Here is a 22,649-nt window from a genome sequence, read left to right as displayed (position 1 = left end):
AAATTATTAAGTATTCCAATATCCTCACATTTCATTTACTAGACATTTGCGTGTACATACATTTTCTAAATTTTAGAAAAGTCGCGTACACGCAGATTTGCGCTGCTAGATAAGAGTCAACATTCAGCATCTTACAAAATACACAAATCAGACATCTATTCGTTTAAGAATACTAATTCATTATGTTCATATGCCCATGTATTTCACCACTTAGTAATTGCCAATTTATATTTGGTGAACGACAATTGGCTGCAGAGAATGACGTTCCTGACGGGTCGCAGCCAGACGGTGAGAGTGGGCCGTCATACATCCACACCTCTCAGTCTCGGTACCGGCTCCCCACAGGGCTGCGTACTGAGCCCACTGCTTTACACGCTCTACACACATGCATGCACCCCCGCCCACCGTAGCAACATCATTGTGAAATTTGCGGATGACACAACCGTGGTGGGACTCATCTCAAAGGGGGATGAGTCTGCCTACAAGGACGAAGTGGTCCGGCTATCGGAGTGGTGCGGAGAGAACAATCTGCTCCTAAACACTTTTTTTAAATTATTCTATTTATTCTATTTTTTTTTTTTTTTTATCTCATGCGCGGATCGGTTGGCACTTTTTAAATTTCGTTGTACAGGTGACAATGACAAATAAAGATCTATTGTATTCTATTCTATTCTAGAACCGCGATCATGGTCGAAAATATGTTTTGACCATGACTGACAGCTCTCAATTGTATAATCACAATTCACATGATGTGTTTAGCAGTTATTATTTTTCTTTCTTCCGTGTGTAATTAATATCTTATTGTTAGGTTTTTACAGACAGAGTGAATAAATGTTAAGAGAAACGCACCAACGGACAGACCACAAGTGAGGCAGAATATTGAGTCGTAGCTTGCGCAAGGAGTGCAGTACAGACAGCTTACAATGCCCAACCTACACTAAAGTCTGTCTGCATCCTTGCTCTCTTTATTTGGGGAATTTTCCTCATCACATGTGTAGCAGAAACCAAATAAGGGTAGGGGGAAGCGCAAACGGTTTCTGCTTTTGGTAAGCGCAGGAAACTTCTGGTGTGTGTAGATTACTGCAAACGTTATGCTAATGTGGCGACATAGGAAGAAGCAAACAGAGTTCATCAAGTTCAATGGGTTCAAGCAGTCTTATCAGCAAGGACCAGGGGCGCTCCCAGCGCTCCATTTCTTGAGGGTGTGAGGTGCCGAGTCAGCCACTTGAGGAAGGCTGACACAATGTCGTTGCTGCTGTCTCTCGCTGACCGAGACAAGACCTCACACCTTGGCTGATGTGGTATTCTGTGGTGGACATAAGAACAGCAAAGCAGAACAACGTACGCACGTACGCAGATCTAATCTAACGGTAGATCTAACGAGACATCATTTACTGTAATATAGTAATATAGAAACTAAAAGAGAACGCATGATAACATATATATACAATTTTCCAACAATTCCCCCCTGTTTATCATAAGTTCTCAGAGACCCTCAAATCACCCAAAGGCTACTTCAAAAGATTTTCAGCCGCAGGATCATACGTCATAAGAACAAATTTACACCCGGGAGGCGACCGAAGCCAATCAGACAACGTCGGACTCAGGAAAAAGGTCGGACAGGTCCACAGCGGGGGCCTCATCAATGGAGTCAATGCGAAGATGACAACTCGGGGGCCGTGGGAGCTCAAAGTCGTCCTCAGGGAGCAACGGAAAAGCGTCAGCCGGCGGAGAGATAGCAGTTGTAATCAATTTATTAATTAGGGACCGGAGACACGGAATGCAACAACATCCACACAAGGTCAAAACAGCAGAAAAAACGGCAAGGGAGACAAGGACCGAGGAAACCAGGGTGCGGTACTTGCCGAACACATTCAGCCAGCTGTTCCAAACCTCCGTGTTCACACCACTGTGGTCCTTCATCTTCCCATTCAAGGTCCTCAAACCCTCAAGGGCCAGGGACAGGCTTCCGCCGGCTGCAGTGTTATTTGGGATAAAAGTGCAGCATTGCTCACCGAACATGGCGCAGACACCGCCCTCCTTAGCGAGTAGCATGTCAAGGGCCATCCGGTTCTGGAAAGCCATGAGGGAAGTCGCGGCCAGCTGGGAGTGGACCGCTCTGAAGCCCGCCTCGGTCCAATTTCCAAGCCTCTGCACGTTGTAGTGGATGTAATTGATCCTGTCAACATTTTTGTTAAGGGTGCACCACCAACAAATGGAGGATTCGAAACCAGCTGCTATCTGGTTCACCAGCTTATACTCATCCGGCACTCCTCTGGGAACTCCAATGGCATCTATATAGGTCGGATCCGCCGCGCCTTGCCACTCGGCACTCCGCTTAGCCCTCGACCAGGGTCGGGGCACAAAAGAATCAATAAAAACGTCTAGCTCATGAGTAGATGCGGGCATTAATAAAACGGGAAGCAAAAGGGTCACCAAAGCGCAAGTACCAGAGCTATTAAAAGGGAGACTATCATAAAGTGTGTCAGTGTTGCACCAAAACCAAATATCACTACGAGCGATGGGTGAGAAAAAGGCAGCGCCATAGAACAGGGAAGTGCACAAAGGAGCTGACAAAACGCCTAGGCTTGCGCCGGTACCGGGCAACTTGATGCACGTGAAATTACCTTTAGCAACATCAGTGGAAAAAAGGGGTTTGGACTTTGCCAAGGAGGAAACGGGATAGACCTTGTCCCAACTGGAGCAAGGATGAGCAGACGGAATGGAAGGGGTAGACATCACAAAAATCGCACACTCAGGAGCCACACTCGCGGGAATGATTCTCAAGAGGGGCCGTGGGCCCATACACACAACGCAACTGGTGTTAGTCACATTAGCAGCTTGCTCGGCCATGAGGAGCCAATTGTTAGTCTGGCCACTCATACCTGTGGAGGCCACAAAGTGACTGTCTACATCGGTGAGGGCCACGCTCGTAATCACTGCCCCAGATGTTTTGGAAAAGTCGCTCAACACGGGACTGTCAGCGCCCCGCATAGTTTTGTTAACGCAAAGGACAATAGGAAACTGAGGATCCTTCCCAGAGGACCAAGCCCACAACTGAAAACCCCAACAGGAAGTATTGAGCAGGGTAGCGTGAGGGGGCCGAACCGTGTCATCAGGGAGTGTAACGGTCAAAAGAAGGCTTGAGCCTTGGTTCTTCAAAGTGATACGTTTAGCAAAAAACACAGCTTCTTCACTGGAGCCAGGAGGCCAGTAACCTGGTACCTGCGAGGTGATGAAGGCGCTCCAGTCCGAAATGTCTGGATTGACAGTCAAATACCACCAATACCCAGGCCATTTGTCACCCGTAGTGAGCCAGCCTTGTCGGGTACCTTTCAAACTCTTCAAGGGCACGGTGATAGTGGAAGCCGTGTTTGGGGCCACGGTGAACGCCAATGAATGTAGGTACGCGTTGGCTATGCGCCATGGCACGCAGGAAATACCGTCGTGAACGAGAGCAGGCGTGCAGTGTTTAAAGGTGGACGAGACTTCACGCCTAATGGACGAGACCTCACGCCTATGTCTACGCGAGGCAACATCATCCCATGGACAATATCGGGAATCAACGGAACTACCGCGTCTGAGCCTAGGATCGTTATCCGTCGAACAAAGTTTGTAAAACTCATAATCAGAAATAGTAAAAACATCAGGTGAATCAGAAACAGCGGAAACTACAGGTAAATCAGGAACAGTGGAAACTCCAGGTGAACTGTCTGGAGTCGTGTGTTTTATAAAAACAGGGCCGATGCGCATATAGCACACTGTCCCAACTACAGTGAAACCAAAAATGACAAAAATCCAAATGAATGCTTCCCAAGGTTTGCAACCATCCCGCACCTTCGCAAGACATTGTTCCAACGGCATTTTAACACCTAGTTTTAGATCTCCTCAGAGTCAACTCCCTGAGCTTCGGGTTGGTGGCTTGGAATGCTTCTGCTGGCTTTCGTGTCAACCCTGGATCTTGGCACCAGAATCAGGCACTATTACCAGACTTGCACACCTTCCGTACTTAGGTTGGGTCTGCGGAGATCACCTTTTTACAGTGTGACAAATGAATCCACGTGTTACGTTCGGCTATTTTTAAAGCGTTAGGTGTTGTGAGAAGCACTAAAAAGGGACCTTCCCACTTGGGCGAGTGCCAATTCTTCTTCTTGATGCTCCTGATCAAGACCCAGTCTCCCGGAACCACTTTGGGGTCCTCCTGCGGAGAGATGGGTTGGTCAGTAATGTTACTGGTCTGATTTTTAGCATGTTCCAACATTTTTCTCATGTAGTCGGCCAAAGTGGCCTCTTCCGGCACGTCCCAAACATTTTTAAACTGAGGAAGCCTGTATGGTCTTCCAAAGATGGTTTCATAGGGAGTCAACCCAGTTGTACTTGTAACATTCATGTACATTTTCACTAAATCTAGACACTGAGTCCATGGTCGTTTAGTTTCCTCCATGCATTTTTTTAGTCTATTTTTTATAGTACCATTAAAACGCTCAATCAAGCCAGCTGACTGTGGATGGTAGGAACAATGGTTCTTTATATTTATGTGGAACAATCTCCCAATGTTTTGCACCACTTGATTGACAAAATGTTGACCATTGTCACTATAAATTTTTTCTGGAATGCCATATCTTGGAATAATGTCTTTGCACAATGCTTTTGCTACTGTTAGTGCGTCCGCATGTCTAGTGGGAAAAACTTCTACCCATTTAGAAAACGCATCGATGATGACCAAACAATATTCTTTTCCCTCGCTCTTATTTAATTGGATGTAATCCATATGTATTGTGTGAAATGGATACAATGGAGTCGGAAATTTTCCTCTCCGAGGTCGCAAGTTACCTTGTGGATTGTGTTTAGCACAAATCAAACATGCTCTGCAAAATTGTTGCGAAAAACCAGCAAACCCGTATGCTGTGTAAATGGACTCAATCTGTTTCACCATCCCCCCTGTCGAGACATGGGTGACCCCATGACTCGAAATAGCAGCCCACTTATACAAGTTCCGAGGCAAGACAGGCTTGCCCAGAGGTCACACAAAAAGGCCATTGTCATTTTTAATGGCGCCCCGTTTCTCCCAAGAGAGGCGCTCCTGGGAGGGGCTCTGAGATTGCATGTCAAGCAGCACGTCAGGAGAAACGTGTGACATGGAATCGGTATCAGTACAAGAAGAGAGGACATGGAGCACGCCTTCAGCGGCAGCCTTGGCAGACCTGTCAGCGAAGGCGTTACCCAAAGAAACAGGATCAGTCCTAGTAGTATGAGCAGCACATTTGCAGACCGCCACCTTGGAGGGCAGTTGGACAGCGTCCAAAAGTTGGGGAAGCAATGTCGAATGGGTGACGGGCTTGCCTGTAGATGTTACCATGCCACGGTTGCTCCATTGTTGAGCAAAGACGTGCACTGTGGCAAAAGCATACTGACTGTCAGTCCAAATGGTGACAGGCTTGTTCGCGAAAAGAATGCAAGCTTCCGTGAGAGCAATGAGTTCAGCGGCCTGTGCCGACATATGGGAAGGCAGTTTCACAGCTTTCAAAACCTCGTCAGCTGTAACGACAGCGTAACCAGAGAGGGTCACGCCAAGAGCATTTTTCTTCGAAGATCCATCAACAAAAACCACGTGACCGTCAGACAAGGGTGTGTCCTCCAGATCGGGCCGAGCCTTGGCTACTTGTTGGGCCGCATCGACACAATCATGGAAATCACCGTCATCCGGAAGAGGAATGAGAGTAGCAGGATTGAGTGTTGTGCACCTCTCAACGGTCAGATGCGGTTGGGAAAGCAAAGTAGCCATGCACGACAAGTGACGTGCAGGCGACAAAAAGGTCATGTTTGTTTGTAGCAAAAGAGCTGACACTGCATGCGGAACTTTCAGCGTTAAAGGATGAAACAACACAACGCTGGCGCTGCTTTCCACAGCCATGGAGGCCGCCACCACGGCCCTCACACATGGTGGGAGAGCGCAAGCAACACTATCCAATTTAGAAGAATAAAAGGCAATAGGGCGAAGTTTCAAGCCATGCGATTGCATCAAAACAGAGGTCATATAATGACCTTTGCAATCAACAGTCTGGACAAACGGTTTGTCATAATTGGGCAAGGCTAGAGTGGAGCTAGAGACCAATGCCTGCTTGATCAACACAAATGCATCCTCCGCCTCAGGAGTCCATTTTAGTGGAGTGGACATCGAGATGTCCTCAACATACATTAATTTGGACAGAGGAGCGACAATTTGGGCATAATCAGGCACCCAGCTCCTGCAATAACCAGCAAGACCCAGAAAAGACATCATTTGTTTCTTAGTGAGTGGTTTAGGGGCCTGCAAAATGGAAACTTTCCTGCTCTCAATTATAGTTCGACCTTGGGAACTAAGATTGTGTCCTAAATATTTAATTTCCTCGGACCACAGTTGGAGCTTGTTTTTGCTGACCTTGTGGCCTTCCTTCGCCAAGTGATGTAACACTGCAAGTGTGTCCGTCTGACAAGAATCAAAATCAGGAGAAGCAATCAAAATGTCATCAACATAGAGCAAAATCTGACTTCCCTTTGGCGGGACAAATTTTGCCATGCTGGCCGCCATCACCTGCGAATAGATAGTTGGGCTTTCGCAGTACCCTTGGGGCAGTCTGGTAAAGGTGTACCTCGAGCCAGCATAAGTAAATGCAAACCAAAACTGGCTTTCTTCAGCAACAGGAACAGAGAAGAAAGCGTTGCTAATATCAATTACTGAGAATATCTTTGCATCAGGCGTCAATGAATTCAACAAGGTGTGTGGGTCAGGGACACAAGGTGCCCTCTGAATGACGGCGCTGTTCACTGCTTGCAAATCTTGCACCATTCTCCACCCGACAGAAGGAGGCGCTTTCTTCACAGGAAAAATCGGAGTATTACAAGGAGAATCAGGACAGAGAATAATGACACCAGCTTTTAGCAAATCCGAAATAACAGGTGCGATGCCTTGCAGGGCATCGGGTTTCAATGGATACTGTCGCACACAAGGACGGTACTCAGTCTTAGGTCTAATGACAACAGGAAGTGCACTTTTCACCAACCCAACGTCAGAGGGCCCTGTTGACCAGAGATCAGTCGGGACCTCAGCGAGGACCTGCTCATCTCCTGGTGACAACACAAAATGTCAAGCTGAGGGTGCTTTCTCAGAACAAGTTTTAGCATGCACACCACAAGAAAGGAAAAAGATGTGGTTCAAGACACTTCTGAAAAGCTTGGTAGAAGGACTGTAAAGAACACCAGAACTATCTCGAGTCCAGTCAAGGGCAGCCAATCCGTCTTTGGCCATGAATCCCACGCTTTGCCATGTGGATGAAAAAGGTCGGAACAAGGAGATATGGAGCGGGGTGGCCGTCTTGTGTAAATTTTCGATTCTAGAGGGAGCTGGCTGCATGACTACACAAGCGCGGCTTTCACCATCATGTAAGAGGAAAGCTGCTCTCAAGATGATAGGCGTAGCAGCCTTAAGCATGGCTTCGTAGTTTTGGTCAGGACCGGGCGTGTCCTTGTGCCACAAGGTCACGTGCAAGTCGTTTGGTTCCATTGCCTGCTCAGGGCATCGCAAAAGGCTTCTGGCCCGTGCCAAAAGAGGAGACCCAAATTGTCTCACCTCGGGGTCAATTAAATCCAATGAATAAAAATAGTAGCAATGAAATTGACCAAATATTTGTAATTGGTGACGCCTTTTGACAACGATTTTGTCATCAAGAGATACTAGAGAAAGACCAAGAGCAGTGAGAGCATCTCTTCCAAGCAAGTTAATAGGGCAATTTGGCATCAGCAAGACAGGAATGCAACAACTTCCTCCTTCAGGGTCCCGTATCCAGACTGGATGAGACTGAGGAACTGGAGTTGTCATTCCATTTGCTGCCCTCACCCAAAAGGATCTCCCGCCTTCTCGCACATCCGCAGGAATGTCGCGACAAGTAGTGATGCACGCTCCTGAATCACACAAAAAGGTAATGGGAGTACCATTCACAAACAAAGTTATCACAGGTTTCTCTACATTGTTCATCAACAAGTCCTGAATGTTCAAATCTGCATCAATAGGGGGAGCTGTTGTCAAAACAGCTCCTTCAGTTCCATGCTGACTGTCGGTTAGTCACAAGGGAGGGACAGCCCCGCTTTTATGGGGGTCCGGACAATATTTTGCTATGTGGCCCTCCTTGCCGCACGCCCAGCAGACAGGAGGCTGAGTGCTAGGTTGCTTCGGTTGACCTGTCGGGCCATAACCGAGAGCACCATGCCGGTAGCCTCCCCTGCCCTTGCCGCGGAAGTTTCCACGACCATGCTTCTTCTGGTAAGGTTCAAAAGTTTTGTTTTGATAAAATGCATCATGTGAGTCTTTATCAGCAAAAAAAATGGTAGCCACTTTCCCTTTTTCTTTTCCTTTTTTCAAATTAACAACTTTCTCAGCATGCATGGCATGATCAATAAATTGTGGCAGTGTGGAAGTAGGGAAAGTGATCATATGTTTCACAACCCAGTTTTGAATTGCTGGTCGCGAATTTGTATGTAGAGCATTTTTGAACTGCTGGTTGTAAACCTCAGTTCCAGGTACCAAGCCGCTATTGGCTTTGAACACTTTCTCCAATCTGTGTCTATAATCTTCAAACAATTCATCCTCTTTTTGTTTGGTTCGACCAATTTCTGCATAATTTGCTCTACGTTGAAATTTAGTTTTTATCCTGCCCAAAAGTTGCTCAATTTGATTTCTCAATGGCAGCCCATTATATTCCAATGGGCGGCCATTTTCATCAAAAGGATCCCAATTGCCCTTGACACTGGCCCAGTCTTTGGTCAAAGTTGCCATAAAAACTTGTTGCACCTCATCTCCTCTTAAATTATAAGAAGCAATGAGTTGCATCATGTCAGTACAATATTGCTCAACATCTTCAGACGGCAATGCTATTCCCTCAGTGGCTGATTTTACATCAGCATGAGTCCACGTTCTGTAGACTAAAATAGTGGGCCCTCCGTCATCATGGGGGTTTGCCACTTGAATCATTGGGTAGGCCTCGGTTACTCCTGCGCCCATGTAGTTCGGGCTGCCGTCTGCTACGGGGGCCGATGGAGAGGGAGCTTCCGCTTTTACGCGGCTCCGCGTAACCATGGCGTGAGCAAAATCACTATATTTTGGAGGGTCATCTACGACCGGCAATTGTGGGTACAATCGCTCGCGCTCCACAGTACTTCTCCTAACAATCTGTTCATCTTTCTCATCTGAATCCACCCCCTCCTCGGGCACGGCTCTCAAGCGAGGCCGCGCTACTGAAGTTTCATCATCTTCTCGTCTGTGCAATAAAAGGCTCTCTTTGGAGACGGACTTTTCTTCGCTCCTTTTGTTCTTTAATTTTTCTTTTATTTGTCCACATTTTCTTTTTTCTGCTTCCAATTCCCATTTCACTATTAAATGATACCCATCTTTATTCTTTTTATTTGCACCATGTTTGGCAATAATCGATTGTTTGAGATTGTTTAATGAGTTTGCACTCAATTGACCATCGAAGTTATAATTCGTTATCCATTTATCGAGATATTTCACATTTTTAGGGTCGACCCATTCCATTAATTTCCAATCTTTGCATTTTAATTTATCTCGAGGTAAAGAGTTTCGTTTGCTGTTTAAATTTCCCATGGTTTTATTTTCTAAATTTCGGAGTTGGCGGTTCGAATGGCACCTACAGTGTCCTAAAGCCAACTTTATTCACAGGACAGTGGTTAAATATTCGATGTGGAGTAAGTCTCCTTTCACCTTCCCAGCAGGGAAGCGGAGAGTTCTCTAGCCTCTGCACCTCACACAAAGCCACTGTTTACAATCCTGTGTTTTTATATAGAGGAGAGCTCAAATGAGATCACTCTCAGTCAAACCGCACACAAACACACCACACGCGTTTTTCACCACTTTTAGGAATAACAGAGGAGTCCGCACCTCCTTGCGGAATTTAACTAACAATTAATCGCTAGGTTTAACTAACAATTAGTTAGGGGGCTCCGCACCGCCCCGCGGAATTTAACTGTTCCTATTTCACTTGACAGGGTCTAGAATTCCCAAGGTTTTAGTGACTTCTCGTCACTTTTCTCTTTAAGTGACCTCTTGTCACCGCTCATTCATTCCTTTTAGTAGAATCAATATTCCTACTCACAGTCCGCTGGTCCTTTTCCTCGGGTGATTTCGGCAGTCCCCCCAGCGTCCAGCCGAACCGCTCGAGGCAGTCCCGTCAAAGGGCTTTTGTTTACCTTGGCCAAGGATTTTTCCTGCGTCGAGGAGTCCCGCCGGAGCCGCAAGGACGTATAGAAATCCCGGACGAGCCCCCAATTTCTGTTAGGTTTTTACAGACAGAGTGAATAAATGTTAAGAGAAACGCACCAACGGACAGACCACAAGTGAGGCAGAATATTGAGTCGTAGCTTGCGCAAGGAGTGCAGTACAGACAGCTTACAATGCCCAACCTACACTAAAGTCTGTCTGCATCCTTGCTCTCTTTATTTGGGGAATTTTCCTCATCACATGTGTAGCAGAAACCAAATAAGGGTAGGGGGAAGCGCAAACGGTTTCTGCTTTTGGTAAGCGCAGGAAACTTCTGGTGTGTGTAGATTACTGCAAACGTTATGCTAATGTGGCGACATAGGAAGAAGCAAACAGAGTTCATCAAGTTCAATGGGTTCAAGCAGTCTTATCAGCAAGGACCAGGGGCGCTCCCAGCGCTCCATTTCTTGAGGGTGTGAGGTGCCGAGTCAGCCACTTGAGGAAGGCTGACACAATGTCGTTGCTGCTGTCTCTCGCTGACCGAGACAAGACCTCACACCTTGGCTGATGTGGTATTCTGTGGTGGACATAAGAACAGCAAAGCAGAACAACGTACGCACGTACGCAGATCTAATCTAACGGTAGATCTAACGAGACATCATTTACTGTAATATAGTAATATAGAAACTAAAAGAGAACGCATGATAACATATATATACAATTTTCCAACACTTATTAATGTTGAATGGGGGCGGGGTTGTGCTACGTTCATAGAAATCTGAATTCACAAGGACTGTGATCGTAGTATATCATGAACAAAATCTTAAAGTGCTGAAACATGTTCACTCAATCGTTTAGTCACATTTCAGACGAATTTACAGGGATATGTGTGTCTGACACTCTTTTTATCGATTGCATATCCAAATATTGCATATCCAAATGTTGCATATCTGTTTAGCCTAGCTGCACTTAAATTTCCCACTACCCGCAAAGATATTGGGGCGCACACAAGTTCGCATCAGACTTTCCCAGACGTCGAAAGAGGTAAGTAGCTCGCTCAACCCAGTCCGAAATTTGATTTTCCCAAAACATTTATAAACACTTTGTAGTCTAGTGTTGTACTGTAGACCATTGTGTTACTCTGTAAATTAGTATTTACTACTTTAAACTGGGTGAAAATTAAGTAACATCCTCACTTTTCCGCGTGTACAGACAGGCCTTTTAAAATGTTTCTTAAAAGGCCTGTACACGCGAATTTGAGTAAGAGGTCTTCAGGTCCGTTTCTTAATGTTTAATAACAATTGCACCGATTTGGTTGAAGAAGAGCTGATATTCAAGAAAAAAAACGAAATAAACCTCGCGCACGACGGCAAGTGTAAAATTGTAAAAAGTGTATTAAATGAGTCCTATGACCTTAAAAATGTATATTATAATATATATTATACCTATGTCCTCAAAAAAATTGATCCATTAGTAAGCATCTCTCGAACAATATATTTCTTCAAATGGTTTAGTTTTTGAGACGACGATGACTAAATATCATTCAGTAGTGCGTACTCTTAAACCAAATGAGCAAATATTCCGAGTCATATTGTATAAACTTATTTGTACAATTATAAATTGGCAATATTGTTGTATACGTGATTTAACATTGTGATGCCGCCTTAACAAGGCTGCATAGACACCTTTTTTGATCTATACCGCATGTGGGAAAAAAGCCTGGGAACTAGTGAGCGGCCAGAAAAAAAAAACCGTGGCGCTGTCAATCATGCGAGTGTCGCGGCTAGATCAGTCAACTCTCAGCACCGTTTCTGGCTGCAGATGTTTATTTCACTATAACAAATAGAAAATCAATCTTTGCTTACCGTTGGAACAAATGCACAGGTGCCAACATATGAGTTTCCCAAATTATGTAGGGGATGAAATTGTAGATCAAAGGAGTCAACTCTTAACATCTTCCAAAATACACAAAACTGGAAGTAGTTCATTGGAAATAATAAATAAATAAATAAATAAATAAATAAATAAATAAATAAATAAATAAATAAATAAATAAATAAATAAATAAATAAATAAATAAATAAATAAATATATGATAGATAGATAGATAGATAGATAGATAGATAGATAGATAGATAGATAGATAGATAGATAGATAGATACATACATAGATAAATAAAACCAACAAAAAACAATTAAACAATAGCCATTTAGGACAAAAACAATTAAACAATAGCCATTTAGGACATTAACCATAGTCCTTCTAAAAGGGTAGGGCTGCTATTTTATAACCGATTTCTGTCATCATGTAGACTAATTCAACCATATATAAGTGCTATAGTAATTATGTCTCTGATGATCAGTTATTATTTTCATTTTTTTTGTCAGAATGGAAAACCTGTGGACGCTCCACCAAATGCCAGCGGCGGTCACGGCCAAAGTGGTGGCCTTAAAAACATCAACAAGATATTCCAGATGGGCCCTTAAAGAGGATGGCACGGTGGAGGCTAAGGCTTCCCACTGTAATACAGTGGTGGCCCTCTGTGATGGCCACCATTTGTGTAAAATGATTCTTTTTGAAAATTTAGCCTCTGATGTCTCCGTTGGAGGCACTTTTCGAATTATTAATTTTGGCCGGGGAAAAGAACAAGGGGTCCTCCTCTCCCGGCACAACACCGGCATTTATGTGGCTGGGGCGATAGAAGTGACCCCAGATTTGGAGGTGAGGGGGACAGCTCTGCTGTACCCTCCAAGCATTGCCAGAGCCTTAAAGGACATCCGCCATGAGGAGGGTGTCCTTTTCACGACAGACGGCATTGTCTCTGCTGTAAGATCAATCTCTCTCTCTTTCCGCTCCCTCTCTTTCATGAAGTAGTGATGATTAATCTGTTTTTCATTTTTAGATCCGCCCCATGAGGATGGCGATGTCACGTGGGTCTGTCGTCCCATTAGGCATCATTTATTTAAAAAAAGTAAACTGATTGTTCTCTCTCTCTCTGTCACACTATCTGTGTGTGTTTGTGTGTGTGCGCGTGCGTGTGCATGCATGTGTGTGCGTATGTGTGCATGTGCGTGTCTAAATATAGATACATCACACACACTCACATTTCACCTGAGTAAGGTGCCTTCAAGGCCTGATCCTTTCCAAGCTTTTGATAGCTCACTCTAATATCACCCGTGCAAAGTTTGCTGACGATCATGCATATTAGAGGAGGGAGACGTCTAAACCTGCAAGACACTGGTTTTGTAGGACAGAAATTTGACACCAGTTTCTTGAGTATTTCTCTAGCTTTATTGTCTTAGTCATTGTAGCCTAGATCGACATTTCAACAGCTAGTACTAATTTGTCATTTTCATTACAGGATCAAATGGTAATAAAGGTGGTCAGGTGGCGAGAGGCGAACATTTTTGTCCTAACGGTTGGACAGCGGGTGTCTCTTACGCACCTGAAAACATCGTGTTCCGGTGGCCTGGAGCTCCACTCCACCGAAAATACTGAGATCAAGGTACCTAAAGCAAGCTGTTTTTCCCATGTGTATAAACAAAGGTATTCTAAATTGAATCAACACTGTTATTTACTTGGGATGCACTGCTATCAGTGGCTCATCATCACTAAGGTTGAAGTCAGATTCACGCTTTGGGAGTGTTCTCAAAATCTGGATCATCAACTTTATAAGATTTTGTCTCAGATGCAGCTCTATCAGGAAGACATACAATTTCACTTGCTTCCTTGACTGTATAAAATCATTGTGGTTGTGATTATGGTCATGAAATTAATCAAATTGTTTTAGGTTTTCTATCTATCTATCTATCTATCTATCTATCTATCTATCTATCTATCTATCTATCTATCTATCTATCTATCTATCTATCTATCTATCTATCTGCCCATCATGTTTTCTCGTGGTGTTTTAAACACAATAAATTGTCATGAAATTTCTTTGCGCAGGAACTGGAACAAGAGCCATTTCGATTTGTGGCCTTTAAAATAAAAGGTGAAGACGTGGAGCTTTTGGACGCCACCAATGCCACCAAAAAGGTTCCATTGACAGTGTGGAAAGAAAGATTCCCCGAAGGCCCTAATCTTACCCCAGAGGGGCTTTTGTGGTAATTTTTTTCTTTTGTTCTATTGTTTGTATTTCTTGTTTGTTGTTCTGTTTAAAATGTTCTATTATTAAAGTTTAAAGTTAAATGCACAAAATAGTCATTGTTTATTTATTTTGTATTAAATTGAATTAATTTAATCTAAATTATGATAATATATTTCACCTCTTAGTTATATTTAGTTGTCCGTGTATAAATTGTGTGTTGAGTCATTATATTAAATGTATTAGTTGTATCAATTCAATAGATGCTTTCCTTTTTTTTCTCCCCATATTTTTCCAACTATTTTTTAAAATTATGATAAATTATTATTGACAATTGCTACACCAAAATACAACTTACATATTTAGTTTTCCTTTCATGGTCTGGCTTGATAACCACATAAGCTACAACAAAACCAGGAAAAAAGTAACTAGGTTTTTACTAAACATTGTTAAATGTGCACTATATTGGCACTATATTGGGTGATAAGCTTAACTAACTTAAATGCTAGCTTAACTCAACGTTTTAATTTTTAAAAATGTTACTTTTACTTTTTAAAATGATAACTTTTAAAACTTTTAACTTTTTACATTTTTAAATTAACTTATGGTTGAGAGGAGACTTTTTAACTTTTTAAACCTTTATTTTACAATCAAATGCGTCAATTGACGCTCCATCGATGCGACACGTTACCGTCGCACATCACGTGTTGCTTACGTCATATGAATGCGTCTTGTTCGAGCGCACACACCTATAACGTAATTGTGTGAGGCTATTGTAGTGGAGTGACGAGTGTAATTGTATCATAGTTTATGGAGAAAAACAATTTAACAGGGACATTCGACGTGCTGTCAAAGCGTTCTTTGGCCCGCTGTCCAAAGAACATAGAAAACGATACGGAATGCGATCATCTCATGTGCGGTGGCGCCACAAAGTGGATTGCAGAAGTTAACTCAGCAGCATGGACGCGTTCCAGGCAGTTGCTGCGACCGCAAGGGGGTAAGTATTACTAAAAAAAAAAAGCACTCAAGTTTCAAACTTGCCTAGTGGACAGTGAAGCAGAAAATAGATGTGTCAAAAAGTGTGAGGAAAATATGCACTGTCTGCCGACGCACATTTTTCATAGTCCATGTGGAACTGACTCACCTTAAGCAACACGCAATACGGTGGACACGAATGAAAAAACGCACAACTAAGCAAGGGGGAACCTGGACAGATCCATCAGGCAACGACAAAGATGGTATGTAAATATTTTTTTTACATCCTCTGGTCAAGGTTAATATGAGAATGTACAATGGATGTCTGTATCGTATGGAAAAAGCTATTATACATTTTGGGTGTAGTAAACGACCCGGTAAATACATACTTGAGATAAACTGCTATCAGTGGCTCATCATCATCAAGGCTGAAGTCAGAATCATGCTTTAGAGTTTTCTCTAAATCTGGATCACCAATTTTGTAAGATTTTGTCTCAGATACAGCTCTATCAGGAAGACATACAATTTCACTTGCTTCCCTGACTGTATAAAATCATTGTGGTTGTGATTATGGTCATGAAATTAATCGAATTGTTTTAGGTTTTACGTTTATTATCTGTCTGCCTGTCTGCCATCCATGCATCATGTTTTCTCGTGGTGTTTTAAACCCATAATAAATTGTCAAAACATTTCTTTGCGCAGGAACTGGAAGAAGCGTTTCACGTTGTGGCCTCCAAATTAAAGGCGATAATATGTATATTTTCCTTATGTAGTATCTCACTGGTGTTCTTAACACGAGGACAGCGGCTGTTTTGAGCTACCTCTAACAGCGGGGTGCGTCAATTGACGCTCCATCGATGCGACACGCTACCGTCGCGCATCACGTGTTGTACACGTCATATTAACGCGATCGTCTTGTTCGAGCCCATGCCCCGAGAACGTAATTGTGTGAGGATATTGTTGCGGAGTGACGAGTGTAATTGTATCATAGTTTATGGAGAAAAACAATTTAAAAGGGACGTTCAACGCGCTGTCAAATCAGTCATATTTAAACTTGCGCAATGACGTCGGCATGTGGTCGCGGAGGAAAACGTAAGTTTTGGGGGGATTTTTTTAGCAGCATGGGCGATAATTAGAGGTATCAATGTTTTATTTATGCCATCGCTAACACACACAGGGCGGTTATTAGAATTTGGGCGATAATTAGAATAATTACGGTATTGCAATCACAATTGCAAAGAAACAATTGGTTGAGGAGCAGTTTTATAGCAGATTTTTGTTGTTGTATTGCGATACCGTATTGCTAATGCTAATCTGTTGATTGTGGAGAGAGAGAGAGAGAGAGAGAGAGAGAGAGAGAGAGAGAGAGAGAGAGAGAGAGAGAGAGAGAGAGAGAGAGAGAGAGAGTCTCAGTAAAGATATCTGTCACACTCTCATTTCACCTGAGTAAGGTCCCTTAGGGCATCATGTTGCCTTAGTAATTGAAGCCTAGATCCACATTTCAACAACTAGTACTAATTTGACATTTTCATTACAGGATCAAAGAGAAATTAAGGTCCTCACATGGCGCGAAACCAACTTTTTCCATGTCAAACTTGGACAGCGGCTGTCCATGACACACATGACAACATCATCAGAAAATACTGTAATAAAAGGTACCTAAAGCAAGCAGTTTTTTATGTGTATAAACAAAGGTGTTCTCAATTGAATCAATACTGTTATTTACTTGGGATGCACTGCTATCAGTGGCTCATCATCATTAAGGTTGAAGTCAGATTCATGCTTTAGGAGTTTTCTCAAAATCTGGATCACCAACTTTGTAGGATATTGTCTCAGATACAGTTGTCTGTCTGTCTGTCTGTCTGTCTGTCTGTCTGTCTGTCTGTCTGTCTGTCTGTCTGTATATATCTATATCTAACCAACCTACATACCTACCTACCTACCCAACCCCATCCATCAATCAATCCATCCATCCATCCATCCATACATCCATCCATACATCCATCCATCCATACATACATATCCATCCATCATGTTTTCTCGTGGTGTTTCAAACATAAATTGTCATGAAATTTCTTTGCGCAGGAACTGGAAGAAGAGCCCTTTCGCTTTGTGGGCTTTAAAATCAAAGGTGAACAGGTGGAGCTTGTGGACGCCACCAATGCCACCAGAATGGTTCCATTAGAGGAGTGGAACCAAAAATTCCCCGATGGCCCTAATCTTCCCCTAGAGGGGTTTTTGTGGTAAATTTTTTTTTTTGTTCTGTTGTTTGTATTTTGTGTTACTTGTTTGTTCTGTTTAAAATGTTCTACTATTAAAGTTTAAAGTTAAATGCACAAAATAATAATTGTTTATTTTATTCATTTTTATTACATTATGATAATATATTTCACCACTTCATCAACATCTGCCCCCTATAGAGACCACCCTCAGAGGCCGGCCTCTTCGACTTGCAACCAGAGATGCTGGCGTGGCTCCACGACACCAAGTTGGAACACTGACGTTACACGTGAGAGAGAGAGAGAGAGGCAACGTCGATTTAGGTGACCCAGTTTATTATTTTGTTTATAGCAAATACAGTTGCAAATATATTGTTTCAATGTGTAGTTAATGGTATTAATGTATAGTATATGATTTTAATCTATTTTAATCTATAGTAATGGTATTTTACCCATGCCTTATTTTGGGATATTTGTAACTTCTGCTGTCTTTATCTTAGTATTCTGGAATACTATGGTTTATTTCGAAAATGTTTCTCAGATGTCGCATGTTTTCCCATTCTAGATTGATAGATAGAATTTACGGTAGCGTTCTTTGGCCTGCTGTCCAAAGAACATAGAAAACAATACGGAATGCGATCATCTCATGTGCGGTGGCACCACAAAGTAGATTGCAGAAGTTAACTCAGCAGCATGGACGCGTTCCAGGCACTTACTGCGACCGCAAGGGGGTAAGTATTACTAAAAAAAGCACACAAGTTTCAAACTTGCCGAGTGGACAGTGAATCAGAAAATAGATTTGTCAAAAAGTGTGAGGAAAATATGCACTGTCTGCCGACTCACATTTTCATTGTCCATGTCTCACCTTAAGCAACACGGTGGACACGAACAAAAAAACGCACAACTAAGCAAGGGGGAACCTGGACAGATCCATCAGGCAACGACAAAGATGGTATGTAAATATTTTTTTAAACCCTCTCAAGGTTAATATGAGAATGTACAATGGATGTCTATCGTATAGAAAAAGCTATTATACATTTTGGGTGTAATAAACGACCAGGTAAATGGATAGATAATACATAAAAACCATTCGTTTGCATACATTGATAAATGAAAGATCAACATTATGTGCCACTTGCCTCCCCAGAACTTTTGGTTTATAGGAAGGTTTGTTTTCTATTTAGAGGAAGAAATGCATGCGCCCAAGTGCAATATGTATTTTTGCCAGCAGAGGACGCTGAAAATAAATATGTTGCATAGCGGATGAGCTGTCTTAATCATTTCTGTCTGTAACAATTGCACACACAGCCTTACATTTGTAACAAGTTTCAAGAGATGTGCATATTTTTTCATTGGACATGCAATGTAATTCTGTCAACTTTTAAATAAACTATGTTATTTTACTTTTAATGTGGATAGAGGATTTATTTTTGGTGTTTTTGATTTTACTGCAGATTATCCAGACATCCCCAACGTCAAAGCAGCAGTATCTTTGGCCTCAGCATCCTTATTTTCCACTGGGCTTTGTGGACAGGAATGTCTTTTTCGACATGTTCCAACTTTAAACTGTTCATCTCATGCCTAATAATTGTCACTCAGCACTGACACCTGGTGGACGTTATGTTGTCATGCAGATGTTGTTATGCCTAATAAGAACAGATTCAGATTTGATTCTTAGTAGTTATCTTGCTGACTGTTTCTTGTTGACTAATACTTCTTGCGTATGTACTGTTTTTACTCGCTTATTGGTTTTCTTGCTTACTGCTTTTTCTAAAATGTACATATTCACCTGCAGTTTCCAAATTTTTTTAACCTATTTGTATTGTCCCAACATCAACAGGTTCAGCTCAATCCCACTTCATGTCTACATCATTCAGTGTCATTTAACAGCGTTTTTCCTTTCTAACTTATTCATTTTGCCACCAATTCAACCCGTTTCAACATTTAGCTCATGCATCTTATGCCTAACTATTCCACAACTTCTCACTTACCAATAATTTGAAATTCTCTAAAATTTCGTTTTTCTACTCTAAATTCTACAATTTTCAACCGATTCTACCTATTCCAACTTTCAACTGTTCATCTTTTGCCTACATATTCCACAACTTCCCACTTACCAAAATTCCAAATTTGAAATTCAACCAAATTCTCCAAAATTTCATTTTTCTACTCTAATTTCTACATTTTTCAACCCATTCAACCCATTCCAACTTTCAACTGTTCATCTTTTGCATACCTATTCCACAACTTCCCACTTACCAAATATTCCAAACTTTCAATTTTGAAATTCACCACAAATTCTCCAAATTTTCTACATTTCTCAAGTAATTCAACTCGTTTCAGCATCGTTCGGCAGCATTCCCCGAAGAAGTTATTCATACATTTCGCCTTCACACGCAATTTCTCCAGAAATTGCAAAATTCTAGTTGTGTGAAGGCGAAGGCCTTCACACATATGTTATTCTACTCCATTTACTTTATTATTGTGTGAAGGCGATGGCCTTCACACATATGTTATTCTACTCCATTTACTTTATTATTATTATTGTGTGAAGGCGAAGGCCTTCACACATATGTTATTCTACTCCATTTACTTTATTGTGTGAAGGCGAAGGCCTTCACACATATGTTATTCTACTCCATTAACTTTATTATTATTATATTTTATTCTCCTCACTTTTTTGACACGTTTCATCTGCCACATAATTCATCCGATTCACTCCATTCCACTTTTCACGTATTCCAAATATTCACGCGACGAGCGCTTGTATTTTTCTCGTTCCGAAAATTTACCGATTCCGCAAAATTCCCAAAATTCCGACAAATTTTTCCCCATTCATTCTTAATGGCACATTCGACATTTCACATTTACGTCGTTCCAATTTGAAATTCACATCATTCAACACATTCTAATCACATTCGGAAGGATTCTCGACATTCCCAAAATTCCCAAATTCAAAAATTTCACGTTTTCACGTTAAAAATTCCGACAAATTTTCGCAAAAATTCGTTTTTCACCTCTAACTTCTACATTTTTCAACCGATTCAACCCATTCCAACTTTCAACTGTTCATCTTTTGCCTACCTATTCCACAACTTCCCACTTACCACAAACTTCACATCTTTTATTTTGAAATTCAACCAAAATTCTCTAAAATTTCGTTTTTCTACTCTAATTTCTACATTTTTCAACCGATTCAACCCATTCCAACTTTCAACTGTTCATCATTTTTCTACCGATTCCACAACTTCCCACTTACCAAAAGCTTCACATCTTTTATTTTGAAATTCAAACCCAATTCCTTTTCCCTTCTCATTTCTACATTTTTCAACCGATTCAACCCATTCCAACTTTCAACTGTTCATCATTTTTCTACCTATTCCACAACTTCCCACTTACCAAAAACTTCACATCTTTTATTTTGAAATTCACACCCAATTTCCTTTTCCCTTCTCATTTCTACATTTTTCAACCGATTCAACCCATTCCAACTTTCAACTGTTCATCATTTTTCTACCTATTCCACAACTTCCCACTTACCAAAAACTTCACATATTTTATTTTGAAATTCAACCAAAATTCTCTCAAATTCCGTTTTTGTACTCTAATTTCTACATTTTTCAACCGATTCAACCCATTCCAACTTTCAACTGTTCATCATTTTTCTACCTATTCCACAACTTCCCAAATACTTCACATCTTTTATTTTGAAATTCACACCCAATTCCTTTTTCCCTTCTCATTTCTACATTTTTCAACCGATTCAACCCATTCCAACTTTCAACTGTTCATCATTTTTCTACCTATTCCACAACTTCCCACTTACCAAAAACTTCACATCTTTTATTTTGAAATTCACACCCAATTCCCTTTTCCCTTCTCATTTCTACATTTTTCTACCGATTCAACCCATTCCAACTTTCAACTGTTCATCATTTTTCTACCTATTCCACAACTTCCCACTTACCAAAAACTTCACATCTTTTATTTTGAAATTCACACTCAATTCCCTTTTCCCTTCTCATTTCTACATTTTTCAACCGATTCAACCCATTCCAACTTTCAACTGTTCATCATTTTTCTACCTATTCCACAACTTCCCACTTACCAAAAACTTCACATCTTTTATTTTGAAATTCACACCCAATTCCCTTTTCCCTTCTCATTTCTACATTTTTCAACCGATTCAACCCATTCCAACTTTCAACTGTTCATCATTTTCGACCTATTCCACAACTTCCCAAAACCTTCACATCTTTTATTTTGAAATTCACACCCAATTCCTTTTTCCCTTCTCATTTCTACATTTTTCAACCGATTCAACCCATTCCAACTTTCAACTGTTCATCATTTTTCGACCTATTCCACAACTTCCCACTTACCAAAAACTTCACATCTTTTATTTTGAAATTGGCCACAAATTCTCCAAATATTCTACATTTCTCAAGTAATTCTACACGTTTCAACATCGTTCGGCAGCATTCCCCGAAGAAGTTATTCATACATTTCGCCTTCACACGCAATTTCTCCAGAAATTGCAAAATTCTAGTTATTATTATTATTCTATTTTATTCCCGCCACTTTTTTGTCCCGCTTCTTCTTCCACAAAATTCATCCGATTCACTCCATTCCACTTTTCACGTATTCCAAATATTCACGACATGAGCGCTTGTATTTTTCTCATTCCGAAAATTTTCCGATTCCGCAAAATTCCCAAAATTCCGACAAATTTTTCCCCATCCATTCTTAATGGCACATTCCACATTTCACAAAATTTCGTTTTTCACCTCTAACTTCTACATTTTTCAACCGATTCAACCCATTCCAACTTTCAACTGTTCATCTTTTGCCTACCTATTCCACAACTTCCCACTTACCAAAAATTCCAAATTTTCAAATTTGAAATTCAACCAAAATTCTCTCAAATTCTGTTTTTCTACTCTAATTTCTACATTTTTCAACCGATTCAACCCATTCCAACTTTCAACTGTTCATCTTTTGCCTACCTATTCCACAACTTCCCACTTACCAAAAATTCCAAATTTTCAAATTTGAAATTCAACCAAAATTCTCCAAAATTCAGTTTTTCCACTCTAATTTCTACATTTTTCAACCGAT

The 22,649-nt window shown here is 41.5% G+C and overlaps 1 protein-coding gene and 2 long non-coding RNA genes across 6 annotated transcripts; 2 read left to right on the top strand and 1 right to left on the bottom strand.

Moving 5' to 3' along the window:
• Positions 1-879: 879 nt before the first annotated feature.
• LOC133147179 (uncharacterized) lies at positions 880-10,987 on the bottom strand. 3 transcript variants are annotated; one of them, XM_061271224.1, is made up of 2 exons: positions 10,146-10,987; positions 880-4,201 (listed from the first exon to the last, which is right to left on the bottom strand). In XM_061271224.1, exon 2 carries the CDS (start codon positions 3,862-3,864, stop codon positions 1,588-1,590), a length of 2,277 nt encoding a protein of 758 aa, XP_061127208.1. In that variant the 5' UTR covers positions 3,865-4,201; positions 10,146-10,987; the 3' UTR covers positions 880-1,587. The 3 variants fall into 3 exon arrangements, with proteins under 3 accessions (XP_061127208.1, XP_061127209.1, XP_061127211.1); XM_061271225.1 differs by lacking the exon at positions 10,146-10,987 and adding an exon at positions 6,575-6,829 and having other exon boundaries at positions 880-3,225; XM_061271227.1 differs by lacking the exon at positions 10,146-10,987 and having other exon boundaries at positions 880-1,698; positions 2,016-5,021.
• A 2,362-nt stretch (positions 10,988-13,349) lies between these two features.
• Positions 13,350-14,402, top strand: LOC133147175 (uncharacterized). Of its 2 annotated transcripts, XR_009711549.1 has the most exons (3): positions 13,350-13,526; positions 13,612-13,755; positions 14,199-14,402. It is a non-coding gene; the product is annotated as an uncharacterized LOC133147175 (long non-coding RNA). The 2 variants fall into 2 exon arrangements; XR_009711548.1 differs by having other exon boundaries at positions 13,350-13,755.
• A 3,464-nt stretch (positions 14,403-17,866) lies between these two features.
• Positions 17,867-19,319, top strand: LOC133147174 (uncharacterized). Its single transcript, XR_009711547.1, has 3 exons — positions 17,867-18,262; positions 18,403-18,483; positions 18,986-19,319. It is a non-coding gene; the product is annotated as an uncharacterized LOC133147174 (long non-coding RNA).
• The last annotated feature ends 3,330 nt before the right edge of the window (positions 19,320-22,649 follow it).

Source organism: Syngnathus typhle, unplaced genomic scaffold (assembly GCF_033458585.1).
Source record: "Syngnathus typhle isolate RoL2023-S1 ecotype Sweden unplaced genomic scaffold, RoL_Styp_1.0 HiC_scaffold_34, whole genome shotgun sequence".
Taxonomy (NCBI): Eukaryota; Metazoa; Chordata; class Actinopteri; order Syngnathiformes; family Syngnathidae; genus Syngnathus; species Syngnathus typhle.
The sequence above is the reverse complement of the archived record's forward strand: the minus strand, read 5'-3'. Positions and strand labels throughout refer to the sequence as shown.

Coding starts and splice junctions, on each gene's coding strand:
- LOC133147179 (XM_061271224.1), bottom strand. CDS start 3,864: ATGCCGTTGGAACAATGTCTTGCGAAGGTGCGGGATGGTTGCAAACCT.